Here is a 17,469-nt window from a genome sequence, read left to right as displayed (position 1 = left end):
TATCAGTTTTTAAACGCAATGAATACATTTCAGAATCGTCTCCTGTCAAAATATCAGTTATTAAACGTAATGAATATATTTCACAATCGTCTCCTGTCAAAATATCAGTTATTAAACGTAATGAATACATTTCACAATCGTCTCCTGTAAAAATATCAGTTTTTAAACGCAATGAATACATTTCACAATCGTCCCCTGTCAAAATATCAGTTTAAAACGTAACGAATACATTTCAGAATCGTCTCCTGTCAAAATATCAGTTTCTAAACGTAATGAATACATTTCACCATCGTCTCCTCTCAAAATATCAGTTTTTAAACGTAATGAATACATTTCAGAATCGTCTCCTGTCACAATATCAGTTTCTAAACCTAATGAATACATTTCAGAATCGTCTCCTGTCAAAATATCAGTTTTAAAACGTAACGAATACATTTCAGGATCGTTTCCTGTAAAAATATCAGCTTTTAAACGTAATGAATACATTTCATAATCGTCTCCTGTAAAAATATACAATTTTTAGACGTAATGAATAGATTTAAGAATCGTCTCCTGTCACAATATAAGTTTTTAAACGTTGAATACTTTTCAGAATCGTCTCCTGTCAAAATATCAGTTTCTAAACGTAATGAATACATTTCAGAATCGTCTCCTGTCAAAATATCAGTTTTTAACTGAATGAATACATTTCAGAATCGTCTCCTGTCAAAATATCTGTTTTAAAACGTAATGAATACATTTCAGAATCGTCTCCTGTCAAAATATCAGTTTTTAAACGTAATGAATACATTTCACAATCGTCACCTGTCAAAATATCAGTTTTTAAACGTAATGAATACATTTCACAATCGTCTCCTGTCAAAATATCAGTATTGAAACGTAATAAATACATTTCACAATCGTCTCCTGTCAAAACATCAGTTTTTAAACGTAATGAATACATTTCACAATCGTCTCCTGTCAAAATATCAGTATTGAATCGTAATAAATACATTTCACAATCGTCTCCTGTCAAAACATCAGTTTTTAAACGTAATGAATACATTTCAGAATCGTCTCCTGTCAAAACATCAGTTTTTAAACGTAATGAATACATTTCACAATCGTCTCCTGTACACACATCAGTTTTTAAACGTAATGAATACATTTCAGAATCTTCTCCTGTCAAAACATCAGCTTTTACACGTAATGAATACATTTCACAATCGTGTCCTGTCAAAACATCAGTTTTTAAACGTAATGAATACATTTCACAATCGTCTCCTGTCAAAATATCAGTTTTTAAACGTAATGACTACATTTCAGTATCGTCTCCTGTCAAAACATCAGTTTTTAAACGTAATGAATACATTTCAGAATCGTCTCCTGTCAAAACATCAGTTTTTAAACGTAACGAATACATTTCAGAATCGTCTCCTGTCAAAATATCAGTTTCTAAACGTAATGAATACATTTCAGAATCGTCTCCTGCCAAAATATCAGTTTTTAAACGTAATGAATACATTTCGGAATCGTCTCCTGTAAAAATATCAGTTTCTAATCCTAATGAATACATTTCAGAATCGTCTCCTGTCAACATATCAGTTTTTAAACGTAATGAATACATTTCAGAATCGTCTCCTGTCAAAATAACAGTTTTTAAACGTAATGAATACATTTCACAATCGTCTCCTATTAAATATCAGTTTTTAAACGTAATGAATACATTTAAGAGTCGTCTCCTGTCAAAATATCAGTTTTTCAACGTAATGAATACATTTCAGAATCGTCTCCTGTCAACATATCAGTTTTTAAACGTAATACCTACATTTCAGACTCGTCCTCAGTAGAAATATCAGTTTTTAAACGTAATGAATAACTTTCAGAATCGTCTCCTGTCAAAATATCAGATTTTCAACGTAATGAATACATTTCAGAATCGTCTCCTGTCAAAATATCAGTTTTTAAACGTAATGAATACATTTCAGAATCGTCTCCTTTCAAAATATTAGTTTTTAAACAAAACGAATACATTTCAGGATCGTCCCCGGTCAAAATAACAGTTTTTTAACGTAATGAATACATTTCAGAATCGTCTCCTATCGAAATATCAGTTTTAAAACGTAATGAATACATTTCAGAATCGTCTCCTGTCAAAATATCAGTTTTTAAACGTAATGAATACATTTCAGCATCGTCTCCTGTCAAAATATCAGTTTTTAAACGTAATGAATACATTTCAGAATCGTCTCCTGTCAAAATATCAGTTTTTAAACGTAATGAATACATTTCAGAATCGTCTCCTGTCACAATATCAGTTTTTAAACGTAATGAATACATTTCAGAATCGTCTCCTGTCAAAATATCAGTTTTTAAACCTAATGAATACATTTCAGAATCGTTTCCTGTAAAAATATTATTTTTTAAACGTAATGAATGCATTTCAGAATCGTCTCCTGTCAAAATATCAGTTTCTAAACGTAATGAATATATTTCAGAATCGTCTCCTGTCAAAAATATCAGTTTTTAAACGTAATGAATACATTTAAGAATCGTCTTCTGTCAAAACATCAATTTCTAAACATAATAAATACATTTCAGAATCGTCTCCTGTCAAAATGTCCGTTTTTAAACGTAATGAATACATTTCAGAATCGTCTCCTGTCAAAATATCAGTTTTTAAACGTAATGAATATATTTCATAATCATCTCCTGTAAAAATATCAGCTGTTAAACGTAATGAATACATTTCAGAATCGTCTCCTGTCAAAATATCAGTTTTTAAACGTAATGAATACATTTCAGAATCGTCTCAAAATATCAGTTTCTAAACGTAATGAATACATTTCAGAATCCTCTCCTGTAAAAATAACAGTTTTTAAGTGTTATGTATACATTTCAGAATCGTCTCCTCTCAAAATATCAGTTTTAAACGTAATGAATACATTTCAGAATCGTCTCCTGTCAAAATATCAGTATTTAAACGTAATGAATACATTTCAGAATCGTTTCCTATAAAAATATCAGTTATTAAACGTAATGAATACATTTCAGAATCGTCTGCTGTCAAATTATCAGTTCTTAAACGTAATGAATACATTTCAGAATCGTCTCCTGTAAAACATCAGTTTTTAAACGTAATGAATACATTTCAGAATCGTCTCCTGTCAAAATATCAGTTTTTAAACGTAATGAATACATTTACGAATCGTCTCCTGTCAAAATATCAGTTATTAAACGTAATGGATACATTTTTGAATCGTCTCCTTTAAAAATATCAGTTTTTAAACGTAATGAATACATTTCAGAATTGTCTCCTGTCAAGATATTAGTTTTTAAACGTAATGAATACATTTCAGAATCGTCTCCTGTGAAAATATCAGTTTTTAACATAATGAATACATTTCAGAATCGTCTCCTGTAAAAATATCAGTTTCTAAACGTAATGAATACATTTCAGAATCGTCTTCTATCAAAATATTTGTTTTTAAACGTAATGAATACATTTCAGAATCGTCTCCTGTCAAAATATCAGTTTTTAAACGTAATGAATACATTTCAGAATCGTCTCCTGTCAAAATATCAGTTTTCAAACGTAATAAATACATTTTACAATCGTTTCCTGTCAAAATATCAGTTTTTAAACATAATGAATACATTTCAGAATCGTCTCCTGTAAAAATATCAGTTTGTCAACGTAATGAATACATTTTTCAATCGTATCCTGTCACAATATCAGTTTTTAAACGTAATGAATACATTTCAGAATCGTCTCCTGTCAAAATATCAGTTTTTAAACCAAATGAATACATTTCAGAATCGTCTCCTATCAAAATATCAGTTTCTAAACGTAATGAATACATTTACGAATCGTCTCCTTTCCAAATTTCAGTTTTAAAACGTAAGCAATACATTTCAGAATCGTCTCCTGTCAAAATATCAGTATTTAAACGTAATGAATACATTTCAGAATCGTCTCCTGTAAAAATATCAGTTTTTAAACGTAATGAATACATTTCAGAATCGTCTCCTGTCAAAATATCAGTTCTTAAACGTAATGAATACATTTCAGAATAGTCTCCTGTCAAAATATCAGTTTTTAAACGTAATGAATACATTTCACAATCGTTGTCTGTCAAAATATCAGTTTTTAAACGTAATGAATACATTTCAGAATCGTCTCCTATAAAAATAACAGTTTTTAAACGTAATGAATACATTTCTGAATCGTCTCCTGTCAAAATATCAGTTTTTAAACGTAATGAATACATTTCAGAATAATCTCCTGTCAAAATATCAGTTTTAAAACGTAATGAATACATTTCAGAATCGTCTCCTGTCAAAATATCAGTTTTTAAACGTAATGAATACATTTTAGAATCGTCTCCTGTCAAAATATCAGTTTTTAAACGTAATGAATACATTTCAGAATCGTCTCCTCTCAAAATATCAGCTTTTAACATAATGAATACATTGCAGAATCGTCTCCTGTCAAAATATCAGTATTTAAACGTAATGAATACATTTCAGAATCGTCTCCTGTCAAAATATCAGTTTTTAACGTAATGAATACATTTCAGAATCGTCTCCTATAAAATATCAGTTTCTAAACGTAATGAATACATTTCAGAATCGTCTCCTGTAAAAATATCTGTTTCTACACGTAATGAATACATTTCAGAATCGTCTTCTTTCAAAATATCAGTTTTAAAACGTAATGAATACATTTCAGAATCGTCTCCTGTCAAAATATCAGTTTTTAAACGTAATGAATACATTTCAGAATCGTCTCCTATCGAAATATAAGTTTTTAAACGTAATGAATACATTTCAGAATCGTTTACTTTCCAAATATCCGTTTTAAAACGTAATGAATACATTTCAGAATCGTCTCCTGTCAAAATATCAGTATTGAAACGTAATGAATACATTTCAGAATCGTCTCCTGTCACAATATCAGTTTTTAAACGTAATGAATACATTTCAGAATAATCTCCTGTCAAAATATCAGTTTTAAAACGTAATGAATACATTTCAGAATCGTCTCCTGTCAAAATATCAGTTTTTAAACGTAATGAATACATTTTAGAATCGTCTCCTGTCAAAATATCAGTGTTTGAACGTAATGAATACATTTCAGAATCGTCTCCTCTCAAAATATCAGCTTTTAACATAATGAATACATTGCAGAATCGTCTCCTGTCAAAATATCAGTATTTAAACGTAATGAATACATTTCAGAATCGTCTCCTGTCAAAATATCAGTTTTTAACGTAATGAATACATTTCAGAATCGTCTCCTATAAAATATCAGTTTCTAAACGTAATGAATACATTTCAGAATCGTCTCCTGTAAAAATATCTGTTTCTACACGTAATGAATACATTTCAGAATCGTCTTCTTTCAAAATATCAGTTTTAAAACGTAATGAATACATTTCAGAATCGTCTCCTGTCAAAATATCAGTTTTTAAACGTAATGAATACATTTCAGAATCGTCTCCTATCGAAATATAAGTTTTTAAACGTAATGAATACATTTCAGAATCGTTTACTTTCCAAATATCCGTTTTAAAACGTAATGAATACATTTCAGAATCGTCTCCTGTCAAAATATCAGTATTGAAACGTAATGAATACATTTCAGAATCGTCTCCTGTCACAATATCAGTTTTTAAACGTAATGAATACATTTCAGAATCGTCTCCTGTCAAAATATCAGTTTTTAAATGTAATGAATACATTTCAGAATCGTCTCCTCTCAAAATATCAGCTTTTAACATAATGAATACATTGCAGAATCGTCTCCTGTCAAAATATCAGTATTTAAACGTAATGAATACATTTCACAATCGTCTCCTGTAAAAATATCAGTTATTAAACGTAATGAATACATTTCAGAATCGTCTCCTGTCAAAATATCAGTTTTTAAATGTAATGAATACATTTCAGAATCGTCTCCTGTCAAAATATCAGTATTTAAACGTAATGAATACATTTCAGAATCGTCTCCTGTCAAAATATCAGTTTCTAAACGTAATGAATACATTTCAGAATCGTCTCCTGTCAAAATATCAGTATTTAAACGTAATGAATACATTTCAGAATCGTCTCCTGTAAAAATATCAGTTATTAAACGTAATGAATACATTGCAGAATCGTCTCCTGTCAAAATATCAGTATTTAAACGTAATGAATACATTTCACAATCGTCTCCTGTAAAAATATCAGTTATTAAACGTAATGAATACATTTCAGAATCGTCTCCTGTCAAAATATCATTTTTTAACGTAAAGAATACATTTCAGAATCGTCTCCTATAAAATATCAGTTTCTAAACGTAATGAATACATTTCAGAATCGTCTCCTGTCAAAATATCAGTTTCTAAACGTAATGAATACATTTCAGAATCGTCTCCTTTCAAAATATCCGTTTTTAAACGAAATGAATACATTTCAGAATCGTCTCCTGTCACAATATCAGTTTTTAAACGTCATGAATACATTTCAGAATCGTCTCCTGTCAAAATATCAGTTTTTAAACGTTGAATACATTTCAGAATCGTCTCCTGTCAAAATATCAGTTTCTAAACGTAATGAATATATTTCGGAATCGTCTCCTGTCAAAATATCAGTTTCTAAACGTAATGAATACTTTTAAGAATCGTCTCCTGTCAAAATAACAGTTTTTAAACGTAATGAATACATTTCAGAATCGTCTCCTATCAAAATATCAGTTTTTAAACGTAATGAATACATTTCAGAATCGTCTCCTATAAAAATAACAGTTTTTAAACGTAATGAATACATTTCAGAATCGTCTCCTGTAAAAATATCATTTTTATAACGTAATGAATACATTTCGGAATCGTCTCCTGTCAAAATATCAGTTTTAAAATGTAAAAAATACATTTCAGACTCGTCTCCTGTAAAAATATCAGTTTTTAAACGTAATGAATACATTTCAGAATCGTCTCCTGTAAAAATATCAGTTTTTAAACGTAATGAATACATGTCAGAATCGTCTCCTGTCAAAATATCAGTTTTTAAACGTAATGAATACATTTCAGAATCGTCTCCTCTCAAAGTATCAGCTTTTAACATAATGAATACATTGCAGAATCGTCTCCTGTCAAAATATCAGTATTTAAACGTAATGAATACATTTCAGAATCGTCTCCTGTAAAAATATAAGTTATTAAACGTAATGAATACATTTCAGAATCGTCTCTTGTAAAAATATCATTTTTTAACGTAATAAATACATTTCAGAATCGTGTCCTATATAATATCAGTTTCTAAACGTAATGAATACATTTCAGAATCGTCTCCTGTCAAAATATCAGTTTTTAAACGTAATGAATACATTTCACAATCGTCTCCTATCAAAATATCAGCTTTTAAACGTAATGAATACATTTCAGAATCGTCTCCTGTAAGAATAACAGTTTTTAAACGTAATGAATACATTTCAGAGTCGTCTCCTGTCAAAATATCAGTTTTTAAACGTAATGAATACATTTCAGAATCGTCTCCTGTCAAAATATCAGTTTTTAAACGTAATGAATACATTTAAGAGTCGTCTCCTGTAAAAATATCAGTTTTTCAACGTCATGAATACATTTCAGAATCGTCTCCTGTCAAAATATCAGTTTTTAAACGTAATGAATACATTTCAGAATCGTCTCCTGTCAAACCACCAGTTTTTAAACGTAATGAATACATTTCAGAATCGTTTCCTTTTAAAATATCAGTTTTAAAACGTAATGAATACATTTCACAATCGGTTCCTGTCAAAATATCAGTTTTTAAACGTAATGAATACATTTCACAATCGTCTCCTGTCAAAATATCAGTTTCTAAACGTAATGAATACATTTCAGAATCGTCTCCTGTCAAAATATCAGTTTCTAAACGTAATGAATACATTTAAGAATCGTCTCCTCTAAAAATATCAGTTTTTACACGTAATGAATACATTTCAGAATCGTCTCCTGTAAAAATATCAGTTTTATAACGTAATGAATACATTTCGGAATCGTCTCCTGTCAAAATATCAGTTTTAAAACGTAAAAAATACATTTCAGACTCGTCTCCTGTAAAAATATCAGTTTTTAAACGTAATGAATACATTTCAGAATCGTCTCCTGTAAAAATATCAGTTTTTAAACGTAATGAATACATGTCAGAATCGTCTCCTGTCAAAATATCAGTTTTTAAACGTAATGAATACATTTCAGAATCGTCTCCTCTCAAAGTATCAGCTTTTAACATAATGAATACATTGCAGAATCGTCTCCTGTCAAAATATCAGTATTTAAACGTAATGAATACATTTCAGAATCGTCTCCTGTAAAAATATAAGTTATTAAACGTAATGAATACATTTCAGAATCGTCTCCTGTAAAAATATCATTTTTTAACGTAATAAATACATTTCAGAATCGTGTCCTATATAATATCAGTTTCTAAACGTAATGAATACATTTCAGAATCGTCTCCTGTCAAAATATCAGTTTTTAAACGTAATGAATACATTTCACAATCGTCTCCTATCAAAATATCAGCTTTTAAACGTAATGAATACATTTCAGAATCGTCTCCTGTCAAAATATCAGTTTTTAAACGTAATGAATACATTTCAGAATCGTCTCCTGTCAAAATATCAGTTTTTAAACGTAATGAATACATTTAAGAGTCGTCTCCTGTAAAAATATCAGTTTTTCAACGTCATGAATACATTTCAGAATCGTCTCCTGTCAAAATATCAGTTTTTAAACGTAATGAATACATTTCAGAATCGTCTCCTGTCAAACCACCAGTTTTTAAACGTAATGAATACATTTCAGAATCGTTTCCTTTTAAAATATCAGTTTTAAAACGTAATGAATACATTTCACAATCGGTTCCTGTCAAAATATCAGTTTTTAAACGTAATGAATACATTTCACAATCGTCTCCTGTCAAAATATCAGTTTCTAAACGTAATGAATACATTTCAGAATCGTCTCCTGTCAAAATATCAGTTTCTAAACGTAATGAATACATTTAAGAATCGTCTCCTCTAAAAATATCAGTTTTTACACGTAATGAATACATTTCAGAATCGTCTCCTGTCAAAATATCAGTTTTTAACATAATGAATACATTTCAAAATTGTCTCCTGTAAAAATATGTGTTTAAACGTAATGAATACATTTCAGAATCGTCTCCTTTCAAAATATCAGTTTTTAAACGTAATGAATACATTTCAGAATCGTCTCCTGTCAAAATATCAGTTTCTAAACGTAATGAATACATTTCAGAATCGTCTTCTGAAAAAATATCAGTTTTTAAACGTAATGAATACATTTCAGAATCGTCTCCTGTCAAAATATCAGTTTTTAAACGAAATGAATACATTTCAGAATCGTCTCCTTTCAAAATATCAGTTTTAAAACGTAATGAATACATTTCAGAATCGTCTCCTCTCAAAATATCAGTTTTTAAACGTAATAAATACATTTCAGACTCGTCTCATGTAAAAATATCAGTTTTTAAACGTAATGAATAAATTTCAGAATCGTCTCCTGTCAAAATATCCGTGTTTAACATAATGAATACATTTCAGAATCGTCTCCTGTAAAAATATGTTTTTAATCGTAATAAATACATTTCAGAATCGTCTCCTGTCAAAATATCAGTTTTTAAACGTAATGAATACATTTCAGAATCGTCTCCTGTCAAAATATCAGTTTTTAAACGTAATAAATACATTTCAGAATCGTCTCCTGTCACAATATCAGTTTTTAAACGTAATAGATACATTTACGAATTGTCTCCTGTCAAAATATCAGTTTCTAAACCTAATTATTACATTTCAGAATCGTCTCCTGTCAAAATATCAGTTTTAAAACGTAACGAATACATTTCAGTATCGTCTCCTGTAAAAATATCAGTTTTTAAACGTAATGAATACATTTCAGAATCGTCTCCTGTCAAAAAATCAGCTTTTAAACGTAATGAATACATTTCATAATCGTCTCATCTCAAAATATCAGTTTTTAAACGTAATGAATACATTTCAGAATCGTCTTCTGTCACAATATCAGTTTTAAAACGTAATGAATATATTTCAGAATCGTCTCCTGTCAAAATATCAGTTTTTAAACGTAATGAATACATTTCACAATCGTCTCCTGTAAAAATATCAGTTTTTAAACGTAATGAATACATTTCAGAATCGTCTCCTGTCAAAATATCAGTTTTTAACGTAATGAATACATTTCAGAATCGTCTCCTGTCAAAATAACAGTTTTTAAACGTAATGAATACATTTCAGAGTCGTCTCCTTTCAAAATATCAGTTTTTAAACGTAATGAATACATTTCAGAATCGTCTCCTGTCAAAATGTCAGTTTTTAAACGTAATGAATACATTTAAGAATCGTCTCCTGTCAAAATATCCGTTTTTAAACGAAATGAATACATTTCAGAATCGCTCCTGTCACAATATCAGTTTTTAAACGTAATGAATACATTTCAGAATCGTCTCCTGTAAAAATATCAGTTTTTAAACGTTGAATACATTTCAGAATCGTCTCCTGTCAAAATATCAGTTTTTAAACGTAATGAATATATTTCGGAATCGTCTCCTGTCAAAATATCAGTTTTAAACGTAATGAATACATTTCAGAATCGTCTCCTGTCAAAATATCAGTTTTTAAACGAATGAATATATTTCAGAATCGTGTCCTGAAAAAATATCAGTTTTTAAACATAATGAATACGTTTCAGAATTGTCTCCTGTCAAAATATCAGTTTTTAAACGAAATGAATACATTTCAGAATCGTCTCCTGTAAAAATATGTTTTTAAACGTAATGAATACATTTCAGAATCGTCCTCTGTAAAAATATCAGTTTTTAAACGTAATGAATACATTTCACAATCGTCTCCTGTAAAATATCAGTTTTTAAACGTAATGAATACATTTCAGAATCGTCTCCTTTCAAAATAACAGTTTTTAAATGTAATGAATACATTTCAGAATCGTGTCCTGTCAAAATATCAGTTTTTTACGTAAGGATTACATTTCATAATCGTCTACTATCAAAATATCAGTTTTTAAACGCAATGAATACATTTCAGAATTGTCTCCTGTCTAAATATCAGTTTTTAAACGTAATGAATACATTTCAGAATCGTCTCCTCTCAAAATATCAGTTTTTAAACGTAATGAATACATTTCAGAATCGTCTCCTCTCAAAATATCAGTTTTTAAACGTAATGAATACATTTCAGAATCGTCTCCTGTCAAAATATCCGTTTTTAAACGAAATGAATACATTTCAGAATCGCTCCTGTCACAATATCAGTTTTTAAACGTAATGAATACATTTCAGAATCGTCTCCTGTAAAAATATCAGTTTTTAAACGTTGAATACATTTCAGAATCGTCTCCTGTCAAAATATCAGTTTCTAAACGTAATGAATATATTTCGGAATCGTCTCCTGTCAAAATATCAGTTTTAAACGTAATGAATACATTTCAGAATCGTCTCCTGTCAAAATATCAGTTTTTAAACGAATGAATATATTTCAGAATCGTGTCCTGAAAAAATATCAGTTTTTAAACATAATGAATACGTTTCAGAATTGTCTCCTGTCAAAATATCAGTTTTTAAACGAAATGAATACATTTCAGAATCGTCTCCTGTAAAAATATGTTTTTAAACGTAATGAATACATTTCAGAATCGTCCTCTGTAAAAATATCAGTTTTTAAACGTAATGAATACATTTAACAATCGTCTCCTGTAAAATATCAGTTTTTAAACGTAATGAATACATTTCAGAATCGTCTCCTGTCAAAATATCAGTTTTTTACGTAAGGATTACATTTCATAATCCTCTACTATCAAAATATCAGTTTTTAAACGCAATGAATACATTTCAGAATTGTCTCCTGTCTAAATATCAGTTTTTAAACGTAATGAATACATTTCAGAATCGTCTCCTCTCAAAATATCAGTTTTTAAACGTAATGAATACATTTCAGAATCGTCTCCTCTCAAAATATCAGTTTTTAAACGTAATGAATACATTTCAGAATCGTCTCCTCTCAAAATATCAGTTTTTAAACGTAATGAATACATTTCAGAATCGTCTACTGTCAAAATATCAGTTTTTAAACGTAATGAATACATTTCAGAATCGTCTACTGTCAAAATATCAGTGTTTAAACGTAATGAATACATTTCAGAATCGTCTCCTGTCAAAATATCAGTTTCTAAACGTAATGAATACATTTCAGAATCGTCTTCTGAAAAAATATCAGTTTTTAAACGTAATGAATACATTTCAGAATCGTCTCCTGTCAAAATATCAGTTTTTAAACGAAATGAATACATTTCAGAATCGTCTCCTTTCAAAATATCAGTTTTAAAACGTAATGAATACATTTCAGAATCGTCTCCTGTAAAATATCAGTTTTTAAACGTAATAAATACATTTCAGACTCGTCTCATGTAAAAATATCAGTTTTTAAACGTAATGAATAAATTTCAGAATCGTCTCCTGTCAAAATATCCGTGTTTAACATAATAAATACATTTCAGAATCGTCTCCTGTAAAAATATGTTTTTAATCGTAATAAATACATTTCAGAATCGTCTCCTGTCAAAATATCAGTTTTTAAACGTAATAAATACATTTCAGAATCGTCTCCTGTCAAAATATCAGTTTTTAAACGTAATAAATACATTTCAGAATCGTCTCCTGTCAAAATATCAGTTTTTAAACGTAATAAATACATTTCAGAATCGTCTCCTGTCACAATATCAGTTTTTAAACGTAATAGATACATTTACGAATTGTCTCCTGTCAAAATATCAGTTTCTAAACCTAATTATTACATTTCAGAATCGTCTCCTGTCAAAATATCAGTTTTAAAACGTAACGAATACATTTCAGTATCGTCTCCTGTAAAAATATCAGTTTTTAAACGTAATGAATACATTTCAGAATCGTCTCCTGTCAAAAAATCAGCTTTTAAACGTAATGAATACATTTCATAATCGTCTCATCTCAAAATATCAGTTTTTAAACGTAATGAATACATTTCAGAATCGTCTTCTGTCACAATATCAGTTTTAAAACGTAATGAATATATTTCAGAATCGTCTCCTGTAAAAATATCAGTTTTTAAACGTAATGAATACATTTCAGAATCGTCTCCTGTCAAAATATCAGTTTTTAAACGTAATGAATACATTTCAGAATCGTCTCCTGTCAAAATATCAGTTTTTAACGTAATGAATACATTTCAGAATCGTCTCCTGTCAAAATAACAGTTTTTAAACGTAATGAATACATTTCAGAGTCGTCTCCTTTCAAAATATCAGTTTTTAAACGTAATGAATACATTTCACAATCGTCTCCTGTCAAAATGTCAGTTTTTAAACGTAATGAATACATTGCAGAATCGTCTCCTGTCAAAATATCCGTTTTTAAACGAAATGAATACATTTCAGAATCGCTCCTGTCACAATATCAGTTTTTAAACGTAATGAATACATTTCAGAATCGTCTCCTGTCAGAATATCAGTTTCTAAACGTAATGAATACATTTAAGAATCGTCTCCTCTAAAAATATCAGTTTTTACACGTAATGAATACATTTCAGAATCGTCTCCTGTCAAAATATCAGTTTTTAACATAATGAATACATTTCAGAATTGTCTCCTGTAAAAATATGTGTTTAAACGTAATGAATACATTTCAGAATCGTCTCCTTTCAAAATATCAGTTTTTAAACGTAATGAATACATTTCAGAATCGTCTCCTGTCAAAATATCAGTTTCTAAACGTAATGAATACATTTCAGAATCGTCTTCTGAAAAAATATCAGTTTTTAAACGTAATGAATACATTTCAGAATCGTCTCCTGTCAAAATATCAGTTTTTAAACGAAATGAATACATTTCAGAATCGTCTCCTTTCAAAATATCAGTTTTAAAACGTAATGAATACATTTCAGAATCGTCTCCTCTCAAAATATCAGTTTTTAAACGTAATAAATACATTTCAGACTCGTCTCATGTAAAAATATCAGTTTTTAAACGTAATGAATAAATTTCAGAATCGTCTCCTGTCAAAATATCCGTGTTTAACATAATGAATACATTTCAGAATCGTCTCCTGTAAAAATATGTTTTTAATCGTAATAAATACATTTCAGAATCGTCTCCTGTCAAAATATCAGTTTTTAAACGTAATAAATACATTTCAGAATCGTCTCCTGTCAAAATATCAGTTTTAAAACGTAACGAATACATTTCAGTATCGTCTCCTGTAAAAATATCAGTTTTTAAACGTAATGAATACATTTCAGAATCGTCTCCTGTCAAAAAATCAGCTTTTAAACGTAATGAATACATTTCATAATCGTCTCATCTCAAAATATCAGTTTTTAAACGTAATGAATACATTTCAGAATCGTCTTCTGTCACAATATCAGTTTTAAAACGTAATAAATATATTTCAGAATCGTCTCCTGTAAAAATATCAGTTTTTAAACGTAATGAATACATTTCAGAATCGTCTCCTGTCAAAATATCAGTTTTTAAACGTAATGAATACATTTCAGAATCGTCTCCTGTCAAAATATCAGTTTTTAACGGAATGAATACATTTCAGAATCGTCTCCTGTAAAAATATCAGTTTTTAAACGTTGAATACATTTCAGAATCGTCTCCTGTCAAAATATCAGTTTTTAAACGTAATGAATATATTTCGGAATCGTCTCCTGTCAAAATATCAGTTTTAAACGTAATGAATACATTTCAGAATCGTCTCCTGTCAAAATATCAGTTTTTAAACGAATGAATATATTTCAGAATCGTGTCCTGAAAAAATATCAGTTTTTAAACATAATGAATACGTTTCAGAATTGTCTCCTGTCAAAATATCAGTTTTTAAACGAAATGAATACATTTCAGAATCGTCTCCTGTAAAAATATGTTTTTAAACGTAATGAATACATTTCAGAATCGTCCTCTGTAAAAATATCAGTTTTTAAACGTAATGAATACATTTCACAATCGTCTCCTGTAAAATATCAGTTTTTAAACGTAATGAATACATTTCAGAATCGTCTCCTTTCAAAATAACAGTTTTTAAACGCAATGAATACATTTACGAATTGTCTCCTGTCTAAATATCAGTTTTTAAACGTAATGAATACATTTCAGAATCGTCTCCTCTCAAAATATCAGTTTTTAAACGTAATGAATACATTTCAGAATCGTCTCCTCTCAAAATATCAGTTTTTAAACGTAATGAATACATTTCAGAATCGTCTCCTGTCAAAATATCCGTTTTTAAACGAAATGAATACATTTCAGAATCGCTCCTGTCACAATATCAGTTTTTAAACGTAATGAATACATTTCAGAATCGGCTCCTGTAAAAATATCAGTTTTTAAACGTTGAATACATTTCAGAATCGTCTCCTGTCAAAATATCAGTTTCTAAACGTAATGAATATATTTCGGAATCGTCTCCTGTCAAAATATCAGTTTTAAACGTAATGAATACATTTCAGAATCGTCTCCTGTCAAAATATCAGTTTTTAAACGAATGAATATATTTCAGAATCGTGTCCTGAAAAAATATCAGTTTTTAAACATAATGAATACGTTTCAGAATTGTCTCCTGTCAAAATATCAGTTTTTAAACGAAATGAATACATTTCAGAATCGTCTCCTGTAAAAATATGTTTTTAAACGTAATGAATACATTTCAGAATCGTCCTCTGTAAAAATATCAGTTTTTAAACGTAATGAATACATTTCACAATCGTCTCCTGTAAAATATCAGTTTTTAAACGTAATGAATACATTTCAGAATCGTCTCCTTTCAAAATAACAGTTTTTAAATGTAATGAATACATTTCAGAATCGTCTCCTGTCAAAATATCAGTTTTTTACGTAAGGATTACATTTCATAATCCTCTACTATCAAAATATCAGTTTTTAAACGCAATGAATACATTTCAGAATTGTCTCCTGTCTAAATATCAGTTTTTAAACGTAATGAATACATTTCAGAATCGTCTCCTCTCAAAATATCAGTTTTTAAACGTAATGAATACATTTCAGAATCGTCTCCTCTCAAAATATCAGTTTTTAAACGTAATGAATACATTTCAGAATCGTCTCCTCTCAAAATATCAGTTTTTAAACGTAATGAATACATTTCAGAATCGTCTACTGTCAAAATATCAGTTTTTAAACGTAATGAATACATTTCAGAATCGTCTACTGTCAAAATATCAGTGTTTAAACGTAATGAATACATTTCAGAATCGTCTCCTGTCAAAATATCAGTTTTTAAACGTAATGAATACATTTCAGAATCGTCTCCTCTCAAAATATCAGTTTTTAAACGTAATGAATACATTTCAGAATCGTCTCCTGTCAAAATATCCGTTTTTAAACGTAATGAATACATTTCAGAATCGTCTACTGTCAAAATATCAGTTTTTTAACATAATGAATACATCTATGCTATCTTGTGTTTCTCAAAAAAAAAAAAAGGCATTAAATTATATTCTTGCATAAAATTAAAAGAAAGAGTATGTTGCATTTGTTTAGGTTTTTTTACATTGCTCCAAATTTTCTTCTTCCATATATTACATCTGGCAGCACTGAATTTTGCAGCAGATTTCCTAAGTGTAAAGTGGGGAAAATATCTTCTTCCAGCTTGTTGCTGAGATCCAAGCAAAAAGCAAATTACTTCCCCCATCTCTCTTTTGCATATATATATATATATATATATATATATATATATATATATATATATAGATTAATTTAAGATGTGCTAATGGTTAGATTATGATGATGTAATGCACTATCCCCTATCCCCACCCCCGAGTCATTTGACAGTTAAGTGCCTGTGAAGTTATCTACCTTGATAGCTATCTCTCTCTCTCTCTATATATATATATATATATATATATAGAGAGAGAGAGAGAGAGAGAAAGAGAGAGAGAGAAAGAGAGAGAGAGAGATAGCTATCAAGGTAGATATCTTCACAGGCACTTAACTGAACGGAATGTTGTGTTTCTTCTTGTGATTTAAAAAATGATGAAATTACCTTCTGTGAGGGTGAACACTTTTTTTATTGAAGACGATGTGTCAGCTGCAGATGCTCCATCTATTGGTTCTTGCTGACCCAACAGGAATTTCAAAGAGTTCATTTGGAAAACTGGTTCAGAGATAAGAACTTGACTAACTCGATTGCCACTGTGGGTGGAGAAAGCAAAAAAAAAAAAAAAAAGTTTAAAATATTCAAATAAGATGTAACTTCAAAGGAAGGAACTTTAGCATCAGGGGAAAATTCATAAACAAGATTTGTGTGGCTTACGGAAACAGACGAATTGAAACTATCATGGGTTCCCAGCCTAGAGCAAATTCTTTAACAGCAACAACAATATGCACATGTAGAGAT

At 29.2% G+C, this 17,469-nt stretch overlaps 1 protein-coding gene across 3 annotated transcripts in view; it reads right to left on the bottom strand.

Moving 5' to 3' along the window:
* Positions 1-17,469, bottom strand: part of LOC145295982 (E3 ubiquitin-protein ligase RNF123-like) — a 911,347-nt gene that overhangs the window by 81,857 nt on the left and 812,021 nt on the right. For all 3 annotated transcript variants that reach the window (XM_080141948.1, XM_080141929.1, XM_080141938.1), the window contains one exon: positions 17,116-17,264. In XM_080141948.1, coding sequence (XP_079998074.1) covers positions 17,116-17,264 — 149 coding nt within the window. The remainder of the gene's footprint in view (positions 1-17,115; positions 17,265-17,469) is intronic.

Source organism: Euprymna scolopes, chromosome 2 (genome assembly GCF_053919585.1).
Source record: "Euprymna scolopes isolate OS-2025 chromosome 2, ASM5391958v1, whole genome shotgun sequence".
NCBI lineage: Eukaryota > Metazoa > Mollusca > Cephalopoda > Sepiida > Sepiolidae > Euprymna > Euprymna scolopes.
This window is presented reverse-complemented; position numbering and strand designations above follow the sequence as displayed.